Below are 21,935 nucleotides of genomic sequence, written 5' to 3' on the forward strand. Positions count from 1 at the left end.
AGAACAAAAGAATATATAAATTATAGTAAAATATATATGAATTTATACATTTGTCAACCACAGTTTATTTTATCAGTTATTTTCAAAGTGTCCATAATTTATCAGTTAGACTAATAGAGGAAATACAAATACAGCAAGTATTCCTTCTATTTGAAGTTTAAAGTTGGTGTTAGGAATTCATCAGTAAGGATCAATGTTGAGTGTGGCTAAGTCACAGTTGATGCCATAGAAAAATTGGTTTGCTCCTTAAAAATGAATTATTCCTTTCTATAGAAAATAAATCATTACTTTCTTTTGCTTCAAATAAAGTGTCTAGATTTCTTGAAAGTCTCCAACAGAAATACGATTACAGGATGTTGCCAAAAGCTTTATGAACCTGTGATGGGTTGAATTGTGTAGAGCTTTGTCCAACTTGAAGCATCTGTTAATTGTAAATAGGTGATGCCCAAATCCTTTCTTGAAAACAATGGAATTGAGGGACAAATAGATCATGATATTGCTTTTTCTATTACTATTTTATCGTATTGCTGGAGAACAAGTCCAGCTGTGCTATCAAGTTATATCTCTACAGCTATTCATATTTAGGTTTCTTCACTGATGAGAGAACCAAGTAGGTGAGCTTCACTGTTCTTCCAGACCTCCATTTCCTCCAATCTCATTCCCATTGTGGGGCAGACAGTTTGCAGAGGCCTGTCTACTCTCTCTCTACTTCCCCTGTGGACTACGACTTCCACAGACCCTTGGGGCCGACCCAGTTTTCCTCCCTCTCTCCTACATATTTTCTCACCTCCAGTCTCCCAGCCTATCCCCATTAATTTTTGTCAGCTCCTAACACCTATAAAAACATTCACTCTGGGACTCCAGAGTGTCCCCACCTGGCAGGGACACAGAGAGACTCTTTATCAGACAATTCACAGCCACCATATGCTCCTAAAATCCAGTGAAGGCAACAGAAACTAAGGAGTAGAAAACCCACCCTACAAAGACAAGACAAGATATAAACACCTAGAATCACAATCACCCCAAATCTAGTTGCTTAGATGCCAGAATGAAAAGATAATCAAACAGCCAGCACAACATGTTTATGTCAGAGCCCAGCAACCCTACTGAAATAGGTCCCGAGAAAAAAATAATAAAGGCATTTTACAGGACACCCATAGTCAAAATCAACTTAAATAGAGAGAAGCTCAAAGAAATTTCACTAAAAATACAATGTTGACCACTCTCTCCAGAACTTGTCAATATAGTATTGGCAGTCTTATCAAGAACAGTAAGACTACTATAGGAGACCATGGGGAGAAAATATTGAGGGAAAAGTTAGTTTTTTTATTTTTCAAATGATATAATTGTGTATAAAAGTGACCCTACAAATTTCATCAGGGACCTCTTAGAGCCAAGAAAAATTTTCAGCCATGTAGCAGGACACAAAACTAACAGGTAAAGATTAGTAGACTATATTCAAAAGAAAAATGGACTAAGACCGAATATAATATATTATGATTATGATTTCCCCTTTCCCAATGCCTCAAAGTTCCTTCTCACTTCCCCTCCAATCCAGTTCCACAACCTGTCTCTCATTAAAATAAATTGCCTGACATCTAAATCATCATAATAAAGTATAATATAAAACAAAACCAAAATATTCTAACAGGAGACACAAACAAACACACACAAACTCCCCCACCCCCACCCCAGAAACACACACACTAAAAACAGAAGAAATACAGCCAAAGAAAAAACACGTGAAACACAAGTTAATACAAAGATAAACAGGTTCATACACCACTCCCAGGGATTCCAGAAGGAAATCAAAACCAGAAGCCATAAGACATACACAAAGGACCTGTAAGGTTAAGAAAAACGCCCTGACAAAATATGAAACATGCAGCCTCAAAAGATGCCATTGTGGTTTTTTGCTCCTTTATTAACTACTATATTCACTTTACACCCTGATCCCAGTCTACCTCCCTCCTCTCTTTCCAGTCCAATCCTCAAACACCCCTTTCCCTATTCCATTCTCCCTTCTCTTCAGAAAAGTGAAAGCCCCTCGTGGTACTCACCTTAGCATACCAGGTTGCCACAGGACTAAGTGCATCCTTTCCAACTGAGGTCAGACAAGGAAGCCCAGCTAGGGGAATGGAACCCGAAAGCAGCCAACAGAGTCTGAGTCAGAGACAGTCCCTGATCCAGTTGTTATGGGACCACTATGAAGACCAAGCTACACATGTGTAGGGGGCCTATGGCCAGATGCTCTTTGGTTGGTAGTGCAGATTCTTTGAGCCTCCATAGGCCCTGGCATTGTAAGTATTCTTGCAGTATCCTTGACACATCTGGCTCCCTGAATCCTTTCGAGTCTTCCACAAACCTTCCTGATCCCTGCCAAATGCTCGGCTGTGGGTCTCTACATTTATTCCCATCAAATGCTGGATGAAGATTCTCAGATGACAGATATGCTAGGCTCCTACCTGCAAGCACAGCTGAGTATCATTCATAGTGTCAAGGGGTTTGTTTGTTAGATATTTTTTGTTTGATTTTGTTGTTGTTTTTGTTTTTAGAGTGAAACTCGGCTAGGGAAAACTAACTTTTCATTTCATTTTTATTTCAGGGGTAGGGATGGGAACTGTGTCCATTTCTCTTCTCAGTGCTGGAACCCCATCTGGTGCACTTGTGTGGGCCCTGTGCATCCTAACACAGTCTCTGGGAGGTCACATGTGCTTTAGTACTCCTCTGTTTATAAGGATTAATTTCCTTAGTGGCCTCCATCTCCTATGGCTCTTATACATTCTTTTCGCCTCCTCTTTTGCAGGAATCTTTGATCTATGACTGGACAGAATTGATAGAGATAACCCATTTAGGAGTGAGTGTGTCTAAGTTTTTCATTTTCTGCACAGTAATACATTGTGAATCTTTGTATTTGTTCCCATATACTGCATGTGTAAGCTTCTCTGAAGATGCTGAGCAAGGCACTAGTCTCCAAATATTGCAAAATGCTCCAAGGAGTAATTTTACTTCTATATCCCCTTAGCAGTACTGAGTTTTTAATCTCTATCATAAGTTTATCTAGTCTCAGGTTCTTGGCCATCCAACAGTGTCAGGAATGGGTTCCATCTTGTGGGATGGTTGCTTATTCCCACAATTTATATGCCACCATTTTATCAATGTGTCTTACAAATATTTCCCCATTGTAGATAGAAAGATTTGTGGGATACCATTTGCCTTTATTCTCTGGAAACTCTTCAGTGTGCTTTATAGTACCACAAACATCAGTCTACAGTGTGAAATGCCATTAAGTTAAGTTATTACAGGTACTGGAAGGACTGTTTGGGGATGAGAGATTACTTCTGTCTCCTCTGTTATTTGCCAACTTCAATGGTTGCATTCATTTATGCATATATTTTAGGAAGCATCTACTATCTTAGGTTTCCTCCATCCCACCCCTCAACTGATGCATAGATTTATCTGTCCCTTATTGCATTTCCTCCCTCAACCTCTGCTTCCCTTTCTCTCTATGTTTGATATTCCTCTCCCAGTGCTGGCCATATACACCCACAGCTATCTATTGTATTTTCCATTCTTAGGAAGATTATACCCCCTAGTTCCTAGCTCTATACCTAACTTCTGTGGCTATGCAGGCTGTAGCTGGATTATCAATGATTTAACAGGTAGCATCCAAATACAAGTGAATATATTCCATACCAAATCTATCTTATTGGGTCTGGATTGCTTAACTCAGGATGATGTTTCCTAACCCCACCCAGTTACCAGTGAATTTCATGGTTTCATTTTATTAACGACTGAGAAATATCCCAGTGTGCAAATGTACCACATTGTCTTCATCCATTTATCCATTGACAATTATCAAGGCAGTTTCAAATTTCTGGCTGTTATGAATAGAGCTTCAGTGAACATGTGTGAGCAACAATCTCTGTAGTAGGATTTAAAGTCCTTTGTGTATGCCCAAGAGTTGTATAGCTGGATCCTGAGACTTATCTAGTCCAAACTTCCCCACACCAATTTAGCTTTAAATTTGTAGTGGATTGATGTTCACTTTACTGTAAATCCTAGCCAGCCTGAGCTGTCCGGCATGGATGCTGTACATATTTGCTTTTCAGTATATCCTCCTCAGTCACATAAACAGAATAACCACTAATCATGGAGTAATAAAAACACACAGAATTAAGTTATTAGAACCATATGCTTGCTATTTGTAGACACTGTTAAAAGAAATAAACTGTGCTTGAAACAGGTATAACAGCAATGCTACAATGGGTGTAATAATAATAAGATTGCCAGATGAATGAAGTAAAAGCACTTTACATATCTGATATTCAATTTAGTGATTAATATTCCTGTCAGGATGAACTAAGATTGTGCAAAATTCCATCTTTCACAAAAGTGTACAGCCTATGACTTGTGACATTTATATAATCACCAAAAAAAGAGGATCAAATCATTATTCAACGTTTCAGGAAAACTACAGTACACGCTAATTCTCTTGAGCTCAGAGTGTCATGAAGGAGCCATGCCCAAGTATTTTTCCAAGGCAGTGTTTGTGCATGTTCATGTTGTCTTAGAAAAACCTTCACTCAAAATAAAGCTCCGTTAAGTAGGAAAAATTAAGAAGAGAATAAGTTATCCTGAAAACAATAAATGAACAACACAAAAAACATAAACTTAGAAATTATAATTCAATTTAAAAAACTAAGACAGCAATTAGCAGAATGTAGAGGGAAAGAGGAAAAGAGAAGCTGCAGAGAGAGCAGAAGGAACAGGCAGGTTTTACCTTACCAAGGGACAGAACAGGTCTTTTCCTAAGAACAAGGCAAGTTCAGTCTTATTAAACAGTACAAAGCTTTCTTCTTACAGACTTGCATTTAATTCATTTAGCATTAAAAGGGTAGAAAATTTTCTTTCTCTATGTAATAAAGATTGGAGACCATTTTTCATCCAGAATGATTGAGTTCTTTCTGCACTGATGCTTAGTCTTTTGCTGCAAATGCATATGTAAGTTTGGATATATGTGTAAGTATGCAATTATGAGGATCCATGTAAGCTGGGCCCAGAATGGAGATTTAAGAAATTTGTATGCATGAATCTGCATATGAATTTATGTGAGTTTAATCCACATCTGCTTGTGTAAAAGGTTTTTTCCTTGTGCAAGTGTGATTATTTTCTCCTGGTTCAATAGAAATTTACTGCTCCAAACTTCCCCCTAGCCTGACAAGCAAGAGGCATTTGGATAAAAGGGGAAAGGCACTAACAATTAATCCATTACTTAATCCCCCACTCTTAGACTAAAGGTGTTAATCACCTAAGCTACTGCCTTTTAACCCTCAGAAGGAACTAGGAAGTTTTTAGGACTTTTTAGAAGCTGTCAACAAACACTTAATAGAGTTAGAGAGCTATAACATCCGGAGATCATCAGTCTTTTTTTTTAATGATTAATTCTTCTTATTAGATATTTTCTTTATATACACTTCAAATGTTATCACGAAAGTTCCCTATACACTCCCCCAACTCTGCTCCCCTACCCACCCACTCCTGCTTTTTGGCCCTGGCATTCCCCTGTATTGGGGCATATAAAGTTTGCAATACCAAGGGGCCACTATTCCCAATGATGGCCGACTAGGCCATCTTCTACTACATATGCAGCTAGAGACACAAGCTGTGGGGGTACTGGTTAGTTCATATTGTTGTTCCATCTATAGGGTTGCAGACCCTTCAGCTCCTTGGGTGCTACAGGAGTCTGACTCTGTGCTCCCTTTATCCAAATAGCCTGGGAAGCTCCCAGAACACTTTGAATCAATAAACATATTCTTTAAAATTGTGAAAACGAAATTTGAATTTTTATTATTACTTATAATACTATAGAATATATATATATATATATATATATATATATATATATATAAAGGCAAAAGTGAGTGAATATATACAGATAAAATTTAATATGAATTGAAAACTGTACTTCAGTAAAATTACAACTGACCTTGCAAGTTTACCTAGTGATATTATTTATATTTATATAAATATGAATCTTGATAGTTAAAAATAAATAATTGACATAAAAATTATGAGTTGGTGAATGAAATGGGGCTAATAGTATTACTTTTCTTCTTTTTATTATTGTAATATTGTCTCTGCAAAAGTCTTAAGATACCTGAGAAGGTCAGTGTGTGTGAGTGTATGTGTATGTATGTATTTGTGTGGATGCATTAAGAGGTAAGCAATGAATCTTTATCACAAGGATTTTAATATTTTTATTAATTTCAAGAACAACAGATTTATATTAAAATGCAAAGAAATAAGACATTGTACATCCATCAAGACAATTGTTATATAATGTAGTTTATTTAAAGAAAAAAAAAACATTGCCCTTTATTAACATTAGGGATTGAAGGAATCTTACTCTTGTTTATAATTGAACAGCCAGTAATAACAGGGCAAAATGATTCTAACTACTGAATTTTCCACTCAACAGTAACTTCCTTACAACACTCTTTATAGCATCATTTCTCAAACTGTAAATAACAGGGTTGAGAGTTGGAGGTAGTACTGTGTAAAAGACAGAAAATAAGAACTCTAAAGCAGTTGGAAAGTCTGTGGTTGGGTTTAGATATGCAAAGATGCCTGTAGAAAGAAACAGTGAGACAACAAACAGGTGCAGCAAGCAAGTAGAGAAGACCTTAGACCTGCTTTCAGCAGAGGGCATCCTGAGAACTGTGGAGAATATGTGGACATAGGAGATGACAATCCCAACGAAGCAGGCAAAACCTATTACTGACAGGAAGTCAGCCACTCCCATTATTACAAGGTAATCATTAGAACAGGAGAGCTTGAGCAGCTGGGGGACATCACAGAAGAATTGGTGAATTATTTTGGCCCTACAGAATCTAACAGAAAATATGGTTGCTATATATAGGGTTCCTGGAATACTGCTGCCTAGCCATACAGCTGTCACAGCCCACCTACACTTTCTGGGACACATGATGATCTCATAGTGGAGAGGAAGGCAAACAGCTATATAACGATCATATGACATCACTGTGAGAATGGCCAGCTCACCCCAGGCAAAAGCTGTGAAGAAAAAAATCTGCAGCATGCACTGTCCATATGAAATGTAGCCACCTCCTGACAGTGAGCTATCAACATACTGGGGAACTGTGACAGAGAGGGATGAGAGGTCCAGAATGGAAAGGTGCTTCAGAAAGTAATACATTGGATACTGGAGCTGTGGGTCCAGTGTTGTGATGGTGATAATGATAAAGTTACCTGCTGAACCGAATAGGTATGCCACCAAGAAGAGCAAAGCATGTAAGATCTGCAGCTCACAGTTGTCAGAGAATCCCCTGAGGAGAAATCCGCTCATTGTGGTTATATTTTCCACTATCATTTTGAAAACAGAAATTGTGATAGCAGCTGGAAAATAAAACAGTACAATAAATGCAGTAGAAAGAACCTGAGGCATTATTTATTTTTCATCAATATTTATTTCAATAGTTATTTTCTCTGTGTACTCAGTCATGTAAACTTGTTGAGAAACTTAAGTGAGAACACATTTTTCACATCTCCTTAGATCTCAAGATATCCAGTCATAAAGCAGTACTTACAGGTGAATGTATAAGTGGGCCATCACTGGGTTCTTTCAAGGAATGTGGTTTGGTTTGCCCCATGAAAAAAGCACTATTCCACAGTCCCAGTTGAATCCCATTGCTTTTCTTTAATATATCAGTAGCTCGTCAGCGATGGACTGTGAAATGAGTTTTTGAACATAGATTAGGTTGGCTATGTATAGCTTGGGCAGTGTACCATGTTAGCAAGTTAAATAGGGATTTATAGTAAATATACCCAGAATTAAAATACAGTTTGGTTGTCCACTAGAAACAGCTATTCTATTTAAAAAACAATGCTGTCATTATAGCAAGAGGATATTGGTTATTGTAGAAACAAGTGTAAAAAATAGTTTTAAGTGCTATACAGGAGTTACTGAAATCAATAAGAAAAATACCTGTGAAAGGGTAATACATGACATTCTTAATTTACATATCCGATTTCATTTTAAGGAGTGTTTTAGGGAACAAACAACTTCTATTTGAATTCTATTCCTGTTTAACTGCTGTTCATAGTACTTGTCTTCAGGTGTAGCCACCAAAAAGTTATTAGCTCTTACCAAAGCCAAAGAGAATTGCAAAGGATGATGGTGATTTCTAGAGATGGCTTAAGATGTGGAGGAAAATGTTCAATATCCAATAAAGACTTCAAACTTAAAGTCATTTATTTTTCCACTAAAAGTCATGCTTGAGTTTATGGTCCTTTTGATATTTGAGGACTTGAAAATAACCTATTATTCTCTGCTTGCAAGATGCATGTTGGTGTCTGAGGGCTAATGAGAATAAAATGGAGTGTTAGTTTCCTGTGTGTTTTTCTTGTACCATTTGTGAGTTCTAGGCAACAAAAGCAAATGAAATATCATACAAATTTTCAAGTTTGCTTAACATTTTTGTGCTAACAAATGTAATTATAGAATAAATTTTCAGGTGGTCCTTTTTATTTTTCATTTAATGGCATCTCTCTTTTGACAACAAAAACTCACTCCAGCCCCCTCACACCTCTTTCTCAAAGAATGAACCTACACCCAAATACCTGACAGGATGTTGGAATTTGATTGCAGTTAAAGTGATCTTAGAGCCAACCATGACATTAGAAAATGAGTCCTAGGACCTGTGGCAGGAGCATGCTGAATTCAAACCAGTGTGTGCTCCACAGAAAAATCCTCCATTTATAGAGACATAAATCACTGTTAAAAAACGTAGATAACTTTTGTTTCATCTGATACAACTCTTTTGTTTGAAAGCCTCTTGTCTCTTTTTTTGTGTACCTCAGTCATAACTAGAATCTTTCTAGAAAATCATCGTACTGTTTAACTTCTTTAACATTTCATATACACAATAGATATCAGATCAAATCAAGATGTCACTTATGTTTCTCGCAGTTTTCTTCTTTTCAAAGTCGTTGCTTTGATAGTAATTTTCTTTGAGATTGGTAAAATGATAAACATTTCTAACTATTGTTCTTAATAAATTTTATATTGGTTCATTTAAATTAACATTTCAATCTGATAAATCAAACTCATTTAATATTAATATATTAATCTGCCAATTCAAACTAGTACACTGGAAATTAAGAAAGATGAATAATATTGATCATTTATGTAAATGAGACAGGAGACATGTTTGGGTCCTTCCTAAAATAGGTGTCCCTTGATCTACACAGATAGTTTAATCAGCTTGTAGATAAACATATTAATAGAAAAAAATCAAGTGTTCATAGCTTAAGTAACAATATTGGGATCAAGTTACATTAATTTATACATATCCAAAAACACACAGGAACAAGGTAATAATTACATTGAACATGGCTACTTGGGCAGTTTGTAATATTGATATCTGACAGCTGTTGAAGAAGTGCTTTAACTGTATACAGTAGTGTCACATATGCAATGCAAGAATATAACATGTTAACTTTTCTCATTCATTTAGTAGTCTTCTCTCATGGTCTCTTACTATGTTTATATGAATTTTTAGAATCGGTTTATTTTCAGTAAGGTGTCCTTGCTTACTTGTTCTAATGTTAGCCTTGATTTTCCAAACTAAAGTTGTAAGGTTGTGACAGAATTTCTATAAAAGACTTACATTTCCTCATCCAAGTTCAGGAAACTCAATACAGGATGACTTATTGTGTATGTTTGCTCTCCAAGCTGATCAACAATTTCTCATATTTCTTGTCCACAGTTGCAGACTTTTAAATCATATTATTTCCCTAGAGAACAAATGTGGTGAGCTATCTTCTTCAGGAGAGGGGATGGAATTGGAACTGTACTCTTTTTTTGTAATGGAAATTGGACTTAGACAAAGTTACTTTATTTACTCTGACTCCATGTCACCTGGGACATGGAGTCCCTAAAATTTCCACACAGCTGTTGAATTGTTTTGTGATCTTGTGGTTTACTTGTCCCAGCTCAGTAATTTTCAGTCCTTAGTAGACTTGTAAATCTCCAGAGAACTGATTAGAGCTCAGAACTCTGGGCACCACACTGAGTGTCTCTGATTCAGCCATTGCAGTCAATAGTTCATGGGGGCAGATTATGGTCTGAATATCACAGGTAGAGGACTAGTGTGTAGCGAAGTTGTACATTTCTGACATACAGTAGAAAATAATGTAAGAAATTATTTGTCAACCATAGTTTATTCTATCAGTTATTTTCAAAGTGTTCATAATTTATCAGTTAAACTAATAGAGGAAATATAACTACAGCAAGAATTCTTTTTATGTGAAGTTTAAAGTTGGTGTTAGGAAAGGATGAATGTTGAGTGTGACCAAGTCACAGTTGATGCCATAGAAAAAATTGGTTTGACATCCAGTGGAAAAAAGACAGCATTTTCAAGAAATAGTGCTGGCTCAACTGGTGGTTGTCATGTAGAAGAATGGGAATTGATACATTCTTTTCTCCTTGTACAAAGCTCAAGTCTAAGTGGATCAAGGACAGCCACATATAACCAGAGACACTGAAACTTATAGATGATTTAGTGGGGAAAAGCCTCAAAGATATGGGCACTGGGGAAAAATTCCTGAGCAGAACAGGCTTGTGCTGTAAGATCAAGAATTGACAAATGGCACCTCATAAAATTGCAAACCTTCTGCAAGGCAAAAGGCACTGTCAATAAGACAAAAAGACCACTCACAGATTGGGAAAGGATCTTTACCAATCCTAAATCTGATAGTGGACTAACATCCAATATATACAAGGATCTCAAGAAGCTGGACTCCAGAAAACCAAATAACCCTATTAAAAAATGGGGTAAAGAGATAAACAAAAAATTCTCAACTGAGGAATACTGAATGCCTGAGAAGCACCTGAAAAAATGTACAACACCCTTAATCATCAGGGAAATGCAAATCAAAACATCCCTGAGATTCTACCTCACACCAGTCAGAATGGCTAAGATAAAAAATTCAGGTAACAGCAGATGCTGGCAAGGATGTGGAGAAAGAGGGACACTTCTCCACTGCTGGTGGGATTGCAAGCTGGTACAACCATTCTGGAAATCAGATTGACAGTTCCTCAGAAAATTGGACATAGTACTACTGGAGGATTCAGCAATACCTCTCCTGGGCATATACCCAGAAGATGTTCCAACTTGCAGGAAAGACACATACTTCACTATGTTAATAACAGCCTTATTTATAATAGCCAGAAGCTGGAAAGAACCCAGATGTCCCTCAACAGAGTAATAGATACAGAAAATGTGGTACATTTACACAATGGAGTACTACTCAGCTATTAAAAACAATGAATTTATGAAATTTTTAGGCAAATGGATGGATCTGGAGGATTTCTTCCTGAGTGAGGTAACCCAGTCACAAAAGAACACACATGATATACACTCACTGATAAGTGGATATTAGCCCAGAAACATAGAGTACCCAAGATACAATTTGCAAACCACATGGAACTCAAGAAGACCAAGAAGAAGGAAGACCAACCTATGGATACTTCATTTCTTCTTAGAATGGGGAACAAAATACCCATTGAGGGAGTTACAGAGACAAAGTTTGGAGCTGTGACAGAAGGGAGGACCATCCATAGAGTGCTCCACCTGGGGTATCTATCCCATAAACAACCACCCAACCCAGACACTATTGCATATGCCAACAAAATTTTGCTCACAGGACCCTGATATAAGCTGTCTCTTATGAGGCTATGCCAGTGCCTTGCAAATTCAGAAGTGGATGCTCACAGTTATCTATTGGATGGAACACAGGACTGTCAGTGAAGGTGCTAGAGAAAGTACCCAAGGAGGTGAAGGGGTCTGCAATCCTATAGGAGGAACAACAATATGAACTAGCCATTCTCCTCAGAGATCTTGTCTCTAGATGCATATGTAGCAGAAGATGGCCTAGTCAACTATCAATGGGAGGAGAGGCACTTGGTCTTGCAAAGATTATATGCCCTAGTACAGGGGAATGCCAGGGCCAGGAAGCAGGAGTGGGTAGGTTGGGGAGCAGGGTGGGGGGAGTGTATAGGGGACTATTGGAGAGGAAATTAGTAAAGGGGCTAGGATTTAAAATGTGAATGAAGAAAATATCTAATAAAAAATTTGGTTGCCCCTTAAAAATGAGTTATTCATTTCTATAGAAAGAAAAGCATTACTTTCTTTTGATTGAAATAAAAATATCAAGATTTTTTTAAAAGTCTCCAACAGAAACGCAATTACATGATATTGCCAAAAGCTTTCTGAACAATTGATGAAGTGAATTGTGTAGAGCTTTGCCTCATTTGAAGCATCAGTTAGTTACAAATTAGTGATGCCCAATTCCTCTCCTGAAAACACTGGAATTGAGGGACAAATGAATAGTGATATTGCTTTTTCTATTTTTCCATTTCTGGAGAACAAGCACAGCTGTGCTACCAAGTTATATCTCTACAGCTATTCATATTTAGGTTTCTACACTGATAAGTGAACCAGGTATGTGATTTTCAGTGCACTTCCAGACCTCCATTTTCAATTCTCCAATCTCATCTCCATTGTGCAGCAGACAGCTTATAGAGGCCTGTCTACCCTCTATTTCCCCATAGACTCCACAGTTCCTTGGGGTAGACCCAATTTTCCTCCCTCCTTCCTACATATTTTCTCACCCCCATTCTCCTAGTCTATCCCCATTCATTTTTGTCAGATCCTACTACCTAGGAAAACATTCTCTCTAAGAATCCAGTTTCCCCACCTGGCAGGGATACAGAAAAAATCTGTATCAGGCAACACACAGCCACCATAAGCTCCTAACATCTAGTGGAGGCAACAGAAACCAAGGAGTGGAAAACCCACCCTACAAATACAAGACAAGATATAAACACCTAGAATCACAATCACCCCAAATCTACTTGCTTAGATGCCAGAATGAAAAAAATAATCAAACAGCAAGCGCAACATGTTTTTGCCAGAGCCCAGCAACCATACTGAAATAGGTCCTGAGAAATGGAATATTGTTAAAGCATAATAAAGGCAATTTTCAGGACACCCACAGTTAAGATCAACTTAAATGAAGAGAAACTCAAAGAAATTTCACTAAAAAGACAAGGTTGACCACTCTCTCCAGACCTTTTCAGTATAGTATTAGCAGTCTTAGCAGGAACAGTAAGTAGGAGAACAAAGGGAAAAAAACAGTAATGGAAAAAAGTCAAATTTTCTTTATTTTCAGATGATATAATTGCATATAAAAGTGACTCTAAGTGTTTCACCAGGAAACTCTTACAGCTGAGAAAGTCTTTCAGCAAAGTATCAGGGCACAATACTATCCCATACAGATAAGTACCCTATATACAAAAGAAAAATGGACTAAGACAGAATATAATATACTATGATAATGATTTCCCCTTTTTCAATACCTCCAACTTCTTATTTACTTCTCTGACAATTCAGATCCACAAAATGTCTCTTGTTAGAACAAAAAGCCAGTCATCTAAATAGTAATAAATAAATAATATAAAATAAAACAAAACAATATTGGAACAGGAGACATGCACACACACAGACACACTCACACACACACACACACACACACACACACACACACACACACACACACACAGCAAAAGCAGAGGAAATACAGCTAAAGAAAAATAACATGAATTACAAGTAAATTCAGACATACACATACATGTTCATGTACCACACCCAAGGATTCCATAAAGAAATAGAAAACAGTAGCCATAAGACATATGCAAAGTACCTGTAAGGTTAAGAAAAAATGCCCTGACAAAACATGAGGCATACAACCTCCAAAGGTGCCATTGTGGTTTTATTCTCCTTTATTAATTAATATATTCACTTTATGTCCTCATTGCAGTCCCTCTCCTTCCTCTCTTTTCAGTCTCATCCTCAATCTCCACTTTCGTATTACATCCTCTCCTTATCTTCAGAAAAGTGGAAGACCCTTGTGATACCCATCTTAGCATACCAGGCTGCCTCAGGATTAAGTGCATCCTTTCCCACTGAGGCCAGACAAGGCAGCCCAGCTAGGGGAATAGAATCCAAAGGCAGCCAAAAGAGTCTGAGTCAGAGATAGCCTCCACACCAGTTTTATGGGTTAGCCATGAACACCAAGCTACACATGTACAGGGGGCCTAGATTCAGTCCATGGATGCTTTTTGTTTGGTGGTACAGACTCTTTGAACATCCATAAGCACTGACTTTGTAGGTCATCTTGTGGTGTCTTTGACACCTCTGGTTCCCTCTATCATTCTCTTGAGTCTTCCACAAGACTCCCTGAGCCCTGCCAAATGTTTAGCTGTGGATCTTTACATATGTTTCCATCAGCTGCTGGATGATGATTCTCAGATGACAGTTATGGTAGGATCCTACCTGCAAGGATAGCTGAGTATTATTAATACGGTAAATGGATTTGTTTGTTTCTTGATATTTTTTGTTTGTTTTCTTGGTTTTTATTGTGTGTTTTTAGAGTGAGACTGCTGGGGAAAACTAACTTTACATTTGCATATTTATTTCTAGCTTAGGGGTGAGAACTGTGTCCACTCTTTTTCTCAGTTCTGGGACCTCATCTGGTGCACTTGTGTAGGTCCTGTGCATCCTATGTCTCTGGGAGTTCACATGTGTTGTAGTACTCCTGTGTTTACAAGGCCTCATTTCCTTAGTGGCTTCCATCCCCTCTGGCTCTTATAGTCTTTCATTACCTCTGGCTCTTACATTCTTTTTGCCTCCTCTTTTGCCAGATTCTTTGAACTCTGACTGGCCGAATTGACAGAGATACCCCATTTAGGAGTGAGTGCTTTCAAATGTTTTGTTCTCTGCACACAGTTCAGTGGTGAATCTCTGTATTTGTTCTCATATACTTCATGTGCAAGCTTCTCTGAAGATGCTGAGCAAGGCACTAGTCTCCAAATATTGCAAAATGCTCCAAGGAGGAATTTTACTTCTATATCCCCTTAGCAGTACTGAGTTTTTATCTATATCATTAGTCTGTCTAGTCTCAATTTTTGGCCATCTAACAGTATCAAGGATGGGTTGCATCTTGTGGGATGGCTGGTTACTCCCATGACTTATGTACCACCATTGTATCAACGAATCTTACATATATTTCACCATTATAGATAGAAAGGTTTGTCTCTGGGTTACCATTTGCTTTCCTCTGGAAACTCTTCAGTGTACTTTTTGGTACCAAAAACATCAGTCTACAGGGGATGAAACATCATTAAATTAGCCCATTCTTGGTACTGGAAGGATCATTTGTGAATGACAGATGAGTTCTGTCTCTTCTATTATTTGACAATTTTATTGGTTGCCTTCCTTCATATATGTATATATTTTAGGAAGCTTCAGTTGTATTGGGCTTCCATCCCACCCCTCAACGGATGCATAGTTTTATCTGTCCCTTCTTGCATTCCCTCCCTCACATTTTTTTCCCTTCCTCTCTGTATTCCTCACTGATACTCCTGTCCTAGTGCCTACCATACAAATCCATAACTATCTATTTTATTTTCCATTCTTAGGTAGATACACCCACTAGTCCCTCAGTCTATACCTAACTTCTGTGGATATGTAGACTGTAGCTGGATTATCAATGACTTAACAGGTAGCCTCCAAATACAAGTGAATATATACCATACCAAATTTATCTTTTTGTGTTTGGATTACATTACTCAGGAGAATTTTTCCTAACTCTACCCAGTTACCAGTGAATGTCATGATTCACTTTTTAATGACTGAGAAATATTCTATTGTGTAAGTGTACCACATTGTCTTCATACATTCATCCATTGACAATTATCAAGGCAGTTTCAAATTTCTAGCTATCATGAATAGAGCTTAAGTGAACATGTTTGAGCAACAATCTTTGTAGTAGGATTTTTAAGTCCTTTGTGTATGTGAACATGTTATATAGCTGGATTCTGAGACATATCTATTCCAAACTTCCTGAGGAACCCCCACACTGATTTTTGTAGTAGGTATAAATTTATACTCCTATAAACAATGGATGGATGTTTGGAAAACATTTATCCAAGCAAGTTCTCCCAAGAAACAAGCTAGAGTAGCCATTCTAATATTGAATAAAATCAACTTTCAACCAAAAGTTAACAAACAAACAAAAAAGGACACTTCATACTGGTCAAAGGAAAAAAAAATCTACCAAGATGAACTCTCAATTCTGGACATCTCTGCTCTAAATGCAAGAGCAGCTATTCATAAAAGAAACTTTACTAAAGCTCAAAGCATACATCACACCCCATACAATAATAGTAGGAGACTTCAACACCCCACTCTCAGCAATGGACAGATCATAGAAACAGAACCTAAACAGAGACACGGTGAAACTAACAGAAGTTATGAACCAAATGGATCTAACAGATATTTATAGAATATTTCATCCTAAAGCAAAAGGATATACCTTCTTTTCAGCACCTCATGATACGTTCTCTAAAATTGACCATATAATTGGTCACAAAACAGGCCTCAACTGATACAAGAAGAATGGAATAATCCCATGCACCCTATCAGATCAGCATGGACTAAGTCTTAAATACCAACACAAACAATGGAAAGCACACATACACATTAACGCTGAACAATGCTCTACTCAATGATAACTTGGTCAAGGAAGAAATAAAGAAAAAATAAAGGCTTTTTAGAATGTAATGAAAATGAAGACACATCATACCAAAACATATGGGACACAATGAAAGCAGTGGTAAGAAGAAAACTCATAGCTCTAAGTGCCTCCAAAAGAAATGGTAAAGAGTTTACACTAGCAGCTTGACACCACACCCGAAAGCTCTAGAACAAAAAGAAGCAAATAAACCCAAGAGGAGTAGACAGTGAGAAATAATCAAACTCAGGGCTGAAATCAACCAAATAGAAACAAAAAGAACTATACAAAAAAATAAAAATAAAAAAACCAGGAGCTGGTTCTTTGAGAAATCAACATGATAGATAAACCCTTAGCTAGACTAACCAGAGGACATAGAGAGAGTATCCAAATTAGTAAAATCAGAAATGAAAAGGGAGACATTAGGAAATACATATTAAAATAATTATTCTGTTTGTTGAATATTAACAGTTGAAAATATAGAAATCATGTTCTACAAACATCATGGAAATATTAATTTTTTTCTCATTGTGCTTGAAATTAGTATTTTATTAATGTTTAACTTTGCAGAGTTTTTGCTCTTTTGAAATTTTAATAATATACTTACTGATAAAATAATTTCTCTCCTAGAAACACTAATAATTGTTTTTAAGTAAACTTACAGTTAGATGATGTACATAGATATATAATGTGTTTTTATTTTTATTATTTATTTATTTATTTATTTATTTTTTGTTTTTCGAGACAGGGTTTCTCTGTATAGCCTGGCTGTCCTGGAACTCACTTTGTAGACCAGGCTGGCCTCGAACTCAGAAATCCGCCTGCCTCTGCCTCCTGAGTGCTGGGATTAAAGGCATGTGCCACCATGCCCAGCTATATAATGTGTTTTAAATACTCTCTTAGTATGTCAGGTAGTATCATATAAGGGCTCTTAAATATATTTCTTAATGATTCATTTTTAATATTCTATACATTTTTTACTATGTTTATTTCCCAAAGAACATTTTGTATGTTTTGAAACACTGTAGTATTCAACATTAGATATAGGATCCTCAGTTATGGATAGTATTAAGTGTTCATTAATCATATATTTAGGTTATGAAAGGATATGAGTATATAAGTTGAACAATTATTTGTTTATTATTTGATTCTTAAAATATTCAATATTATTAATGTGTTTGATGTATAAAATGCATTTAAATAATAAAAATTTAAGAAAAATTAAATTTAATAAAAATTAAAAATCCTATATTAATTTAGTCCAACTATATTATTTGGCTCAGGATTGAAAATCTTTATGAGAGATGAAGAACAAAGAACTTGGGCCCAGTTGTGAAGATTAAGTAGAGTAGTATGTGACTGTCCTGCATGTTATAGAAGATTTATTTAGCATTTCCCTTGCTCAAAGTTTTAATTCTCTTTTATTACAAGAATAAATTTCACTGTAAGGCAAAGTGAGAGTATTCTTCTCTTTATACAGCATTGAAATAACCTGGAAAGTTGGAATTTGGGTGAGAATTCCTTCATTTATCTTTTGTCTTTTTACTGGAAACAATCTAATTATACTGAACCATATCATATAGATAACATTGTAAGACATTTTAGAAAAAGAGTAAATAAATGAAGTTGAAAATGACATAAAAATGAATCTGTTGGATAAATAAGGACTTACCCTCAGACTTAATCGTAATCATAAAGGCTCTGTGAGGTTTGGAATGATTTTTTAACCAGTTGAAGAAATTCTAAGTATTCTAAGGGATTAAGTCAATATTCAAATTCCTTATTCGACTATAGCAGTGGCTTCCAAAACCATACTCTGGGAAATGTAAGCTGTATTAGCTCAACAGTAGAAACGTGACACCCTTGGAGTCAGTCACTCTAGTGTCACAATAGAAATTTGGGGCTTGGATTAATTACTTTTCTTGTTGTGACAAAATAACTGATAAACACTGTTAGATCATAGGTTGAAGGTACATGATGCCAGGGGCATGAGGCCACTGATTCCATTACATCTGCAGGGAGGAAGCAGAGAGTGTTGAATGCTATCATCAGCTTACTTTTTCCTTTTTATTCAGTTCAGAACTCCTGTCAATTTCGATGGTATTGTCCATATTTAGGGACTAATCATCTTCCATGGTTTCTGGGAAATCACTCATGGATATACCCTATTAATCCTGTCAAGTTGACAATAAAGATTACTTGTCACAGGAAAAAAAGAAAAGAAATTTGTATGCATGAATTTGTATATGAATTTATGTGAGTTTAATCCACATTTGCTTGCATAAAAGGTTTCTTCCTTGTGCAAGTGTGATTATTTTCTCCTGGTTCAATAGAAATTTACTGCTCCAAACTTCCCCTAGCCTGACAAGCAAGAGGCATTTGGATAAAAGGGGAAAGGCACTCACAATTAATCCATTACTTAATCCCCCACTCTTAGGCTACAGGCATTAATCACCTAATCACAGCTGGCTAGTGACCCTCAGAAAGATGTAGAAAGTATTAAGGACTTTTTAGAAGCTATCCACAAACATTTAGTATACTTAGTGAGCTAGAACATCTGGAGACCATCAGTCTTTAAACCTACACATGACTCTGTGTCTCCTTTCAACACACTACAGACTGGGATTCACCTGGCCCACTTTGATTCAACCTATTCTTTAGAATTATAAAGTCAAAATTTGAATTTTTATTATCATTTATAATAATATTGAATATATCTACATAAGCAAAAGACAGTGAATATATACAGATAAATTTTAATATGAATTGAAAAGATACTTCAGGAAAATTAAAGCAATGCAAGTTTACCTAGTGATATCATATACATTTATATCAATATGTATCTTTTTTGTATATAGAAAAGAGTTTATTTAGGACATAAGAGGGGAGTTAAAGAGTAGCAGAGGCAGAGAAAGGCAGAGAGAAGAAGAGAATAGAGTAGTAGAAGCCAGCCATGACCATGTGGAGAGAGAGGAGGGAAGGGAGTGGGGAGAGAGAGGGCAAGTGGGAAACAAGAGTAAGAGAGACAAGAGAGTAAGAGAGCAACAATATGTATCTTGAGAATTAAAAATATATTTAAAATAAAAATTGAAAAATAAATGGTTGACTTAAAAATTATGAGTTGGTGTGTAGAAATGGGGATTCACATAATAGTATTACTTTTCTTCTTTTTATTGTAATATTGTCTCTGCAAAAGTCTTAAGAAATACACTGAGAATGTCAGTGTGTGTGTGTGTGTGTGTGTGTGTGTGTGTGTAATATATGCAAAACTGGAGCTGTGGGTCTAGTGTTGTGACAGTGATAATGATGAAGTTACCTTCTGAGTTGAGGAGGTATGTCACCAAGAAGAGCAAAGCCTATAAGATCTGTGTGTGTTGGGGGGTGGGGATGGGGGGTAGGGGGGTGGGGGTGTGTGTTTGTGTGGATGCATTAGAATGTAAGTAGTGAAATTCTATTATAAAACTTTTAATATTTTTATTAATTTGAAAGAACAACAGTTTTTTTTATTAAAATGAAAAGAAATAAGACATTGTATTTCCATAAGGACAACTGTTATATAACGCATTTTGTCTACAGAAAAAAATACATTGCCCTTCATTAACATTAGACTTTGAAGTCATCCTAATCTTGTGTATAATTGAACAGTCAGTAATAACAGGGCAAAATGATTCTAAAAAGTGAATTTTGTACTCGACAGTAACTTCCTTATGACACTTTTTATTGTCTCATTTCTCAGACTGTAAATAACAGGATTGATAGTTGGAGGTAGAACTGTGTAAAGGACAGAAATTAAGAAATCTAAAGCAGTTGGAGAGTCTGAGGTTGGGTTTAGATATGCAAAGGAGCTTGTAGAAAGAAACAATGAGACAACAAAAAGATGGGGCAGACAAGTAGAGATGACCTTAGACCTGCTTTCAGCAGAGGGCATCCTGAGAACTGTGGAGAATATGTGGACATAGGAGATGACAATCCCAATGAAGCAGGCAAAGGCCACTGCAGTCAGGAAATCAGCAACTCCAATTGTTACAAGGTAATCGTTAGAGCAGGAGAGCTTGAGCACCTGGGGGACATCACAGAAGAATTGGTGGATTATTCTGTCCCCACAGAATCTGATAGAGAGTGTACTTGCTGTGTACAATGTTCCTGAGATACCTCCACTTAGCCACACAGCTGCCACAGCCCAAGTGCACTTTCTGGGACTCATGATGACCTCATAGTGGAGTGGAAGGCAAACAGCTACATAACGATCATATGACATCACTGTGAGAATGGCCATCTCATCCCAGGCAAAACATGTAAAGAAAAAAATCTGCAGCATGCACTGTTCATATGAAATGTAGCCACTTCGTGCCAGGGAACTGTCAACATACTGGGGAACTGTGACAGAGAGGGATGAGAGATCCAGAATGGAAAGGTGCTTCAGAAAGTAATACATTGGAGACTGGAGCTGTGGGTCTAGTGTTGTGATGGTGATAATGATGAAGTTCCCTGCTGAGCCCAATAGGTATGTCAGCAAGAAGAGCAAAGCCTGTAAGATCTGCAGGTCATGGTTGTCAGAGAATCCCATGAGGAGGAATCCACTCATTGTGGTTATATTTTCCACTATCATTTTGAAAACAGAAATTGTGGTGCCAGCTGGAAAATAAGACAGTACAACAAATACAGTAGAAAGAAACTGAGGCATTATTTAATTTTCATCAATATTTATTTCAAGAGCGACTCTCTCTACATATTCTGTCATCTATACTTGTTGAGAAACTTAACTGAGAACACATTTTTCTTATCTCAATACATCTCACACTATCTACTCATAAAGAAGTAGTTACAGGAGAATGTACAAGTGGGCCATCACTGGGTTCTTTCAAGGAATGTGGTTTAGTTTGCCCTATGAAAAAGCACTGTTCCACCAACACAGGTGAAACCCATTGCTTTTCCTTATGTCATCAACAGTCAGTCAGTGATGGACTGTGGAATGAATTTTTGAACATAGATTAGGTTGGTTATGTATATCTTGAACATGGTACAATGTTAGCAAATGAAATAGGCATTCATAGGAAATATACCTGGAATTAAAATATGGTTTGGTTGTCCACTAGAAACAGCTACTCTCTTAGAAAACAATGTTGTCATTATAGCAAGAGGATATTGGTTATTGTAGAATCAATTCTAAAAAATGCTGAGAAAAGCACTGGGGCAGCTAGGGCGCAGGGTTGGCTGACACTCGCCAGCTACCCACAACACCCACCACAGGATCTTAAGACTTCTGGTGAGTGGAA

General features: G+C 36.8%; 2 protein-coding genes across 2 annotated transcripts; both read right to left on the reverse strand.

The window, feature by feature from the left end:
• Positions 1-6,429: 6,429 nt before the first annotated feature.
• LOC110284155 (olfactory receptor 14J1-like) lies at positions 6,430-7,417 on the reverse strand. Its single transcript, XM_021149840.1, has one exon. The coding sequence runs from the start codon at positions 7,391-7,393 to the stop codon at positions 6,455-6,457; it is 939 nt and encodes a 312-aa protein (XP_021005499.1). The 5' UTR covers positions 7,394-7,417; the 3' UTR covers positions 6,430-6,454.
• A 12,886-nt stretch (positions 7,418-20,303) lies between these two features.
• On the reverse strand, positions 20,304-21,283 carry LOC110284136 (olfactory receptor 14J1-like). Its single transcript, XM_021149792.1, has one exon. It carries the CDS (start codon positions 21,266-21,268, stop codon positions 20,330-20,332), a length of 939 nt encoding a protein of 312 aa, XP_021005451.1. The 5' UTR covers positions 21,269-21,283; the 3' UTR covers positions 20,304-20,329.
• Positions 21,284-21,935: the final 652 nt, after the last annotated feature.

This window comes from Mus caroli, chromosome 17 (genome assembly GCF_900094665.2).
Source record: "Mus caroli chromosome 17, CAROLI_EIJ_v1.1, whole genome shotgun sequence".
NCBI lineage: Eukaryota > Metazoa > Chordata > Mammalia > Rodentia > Muridae > Mus > Mus caroli.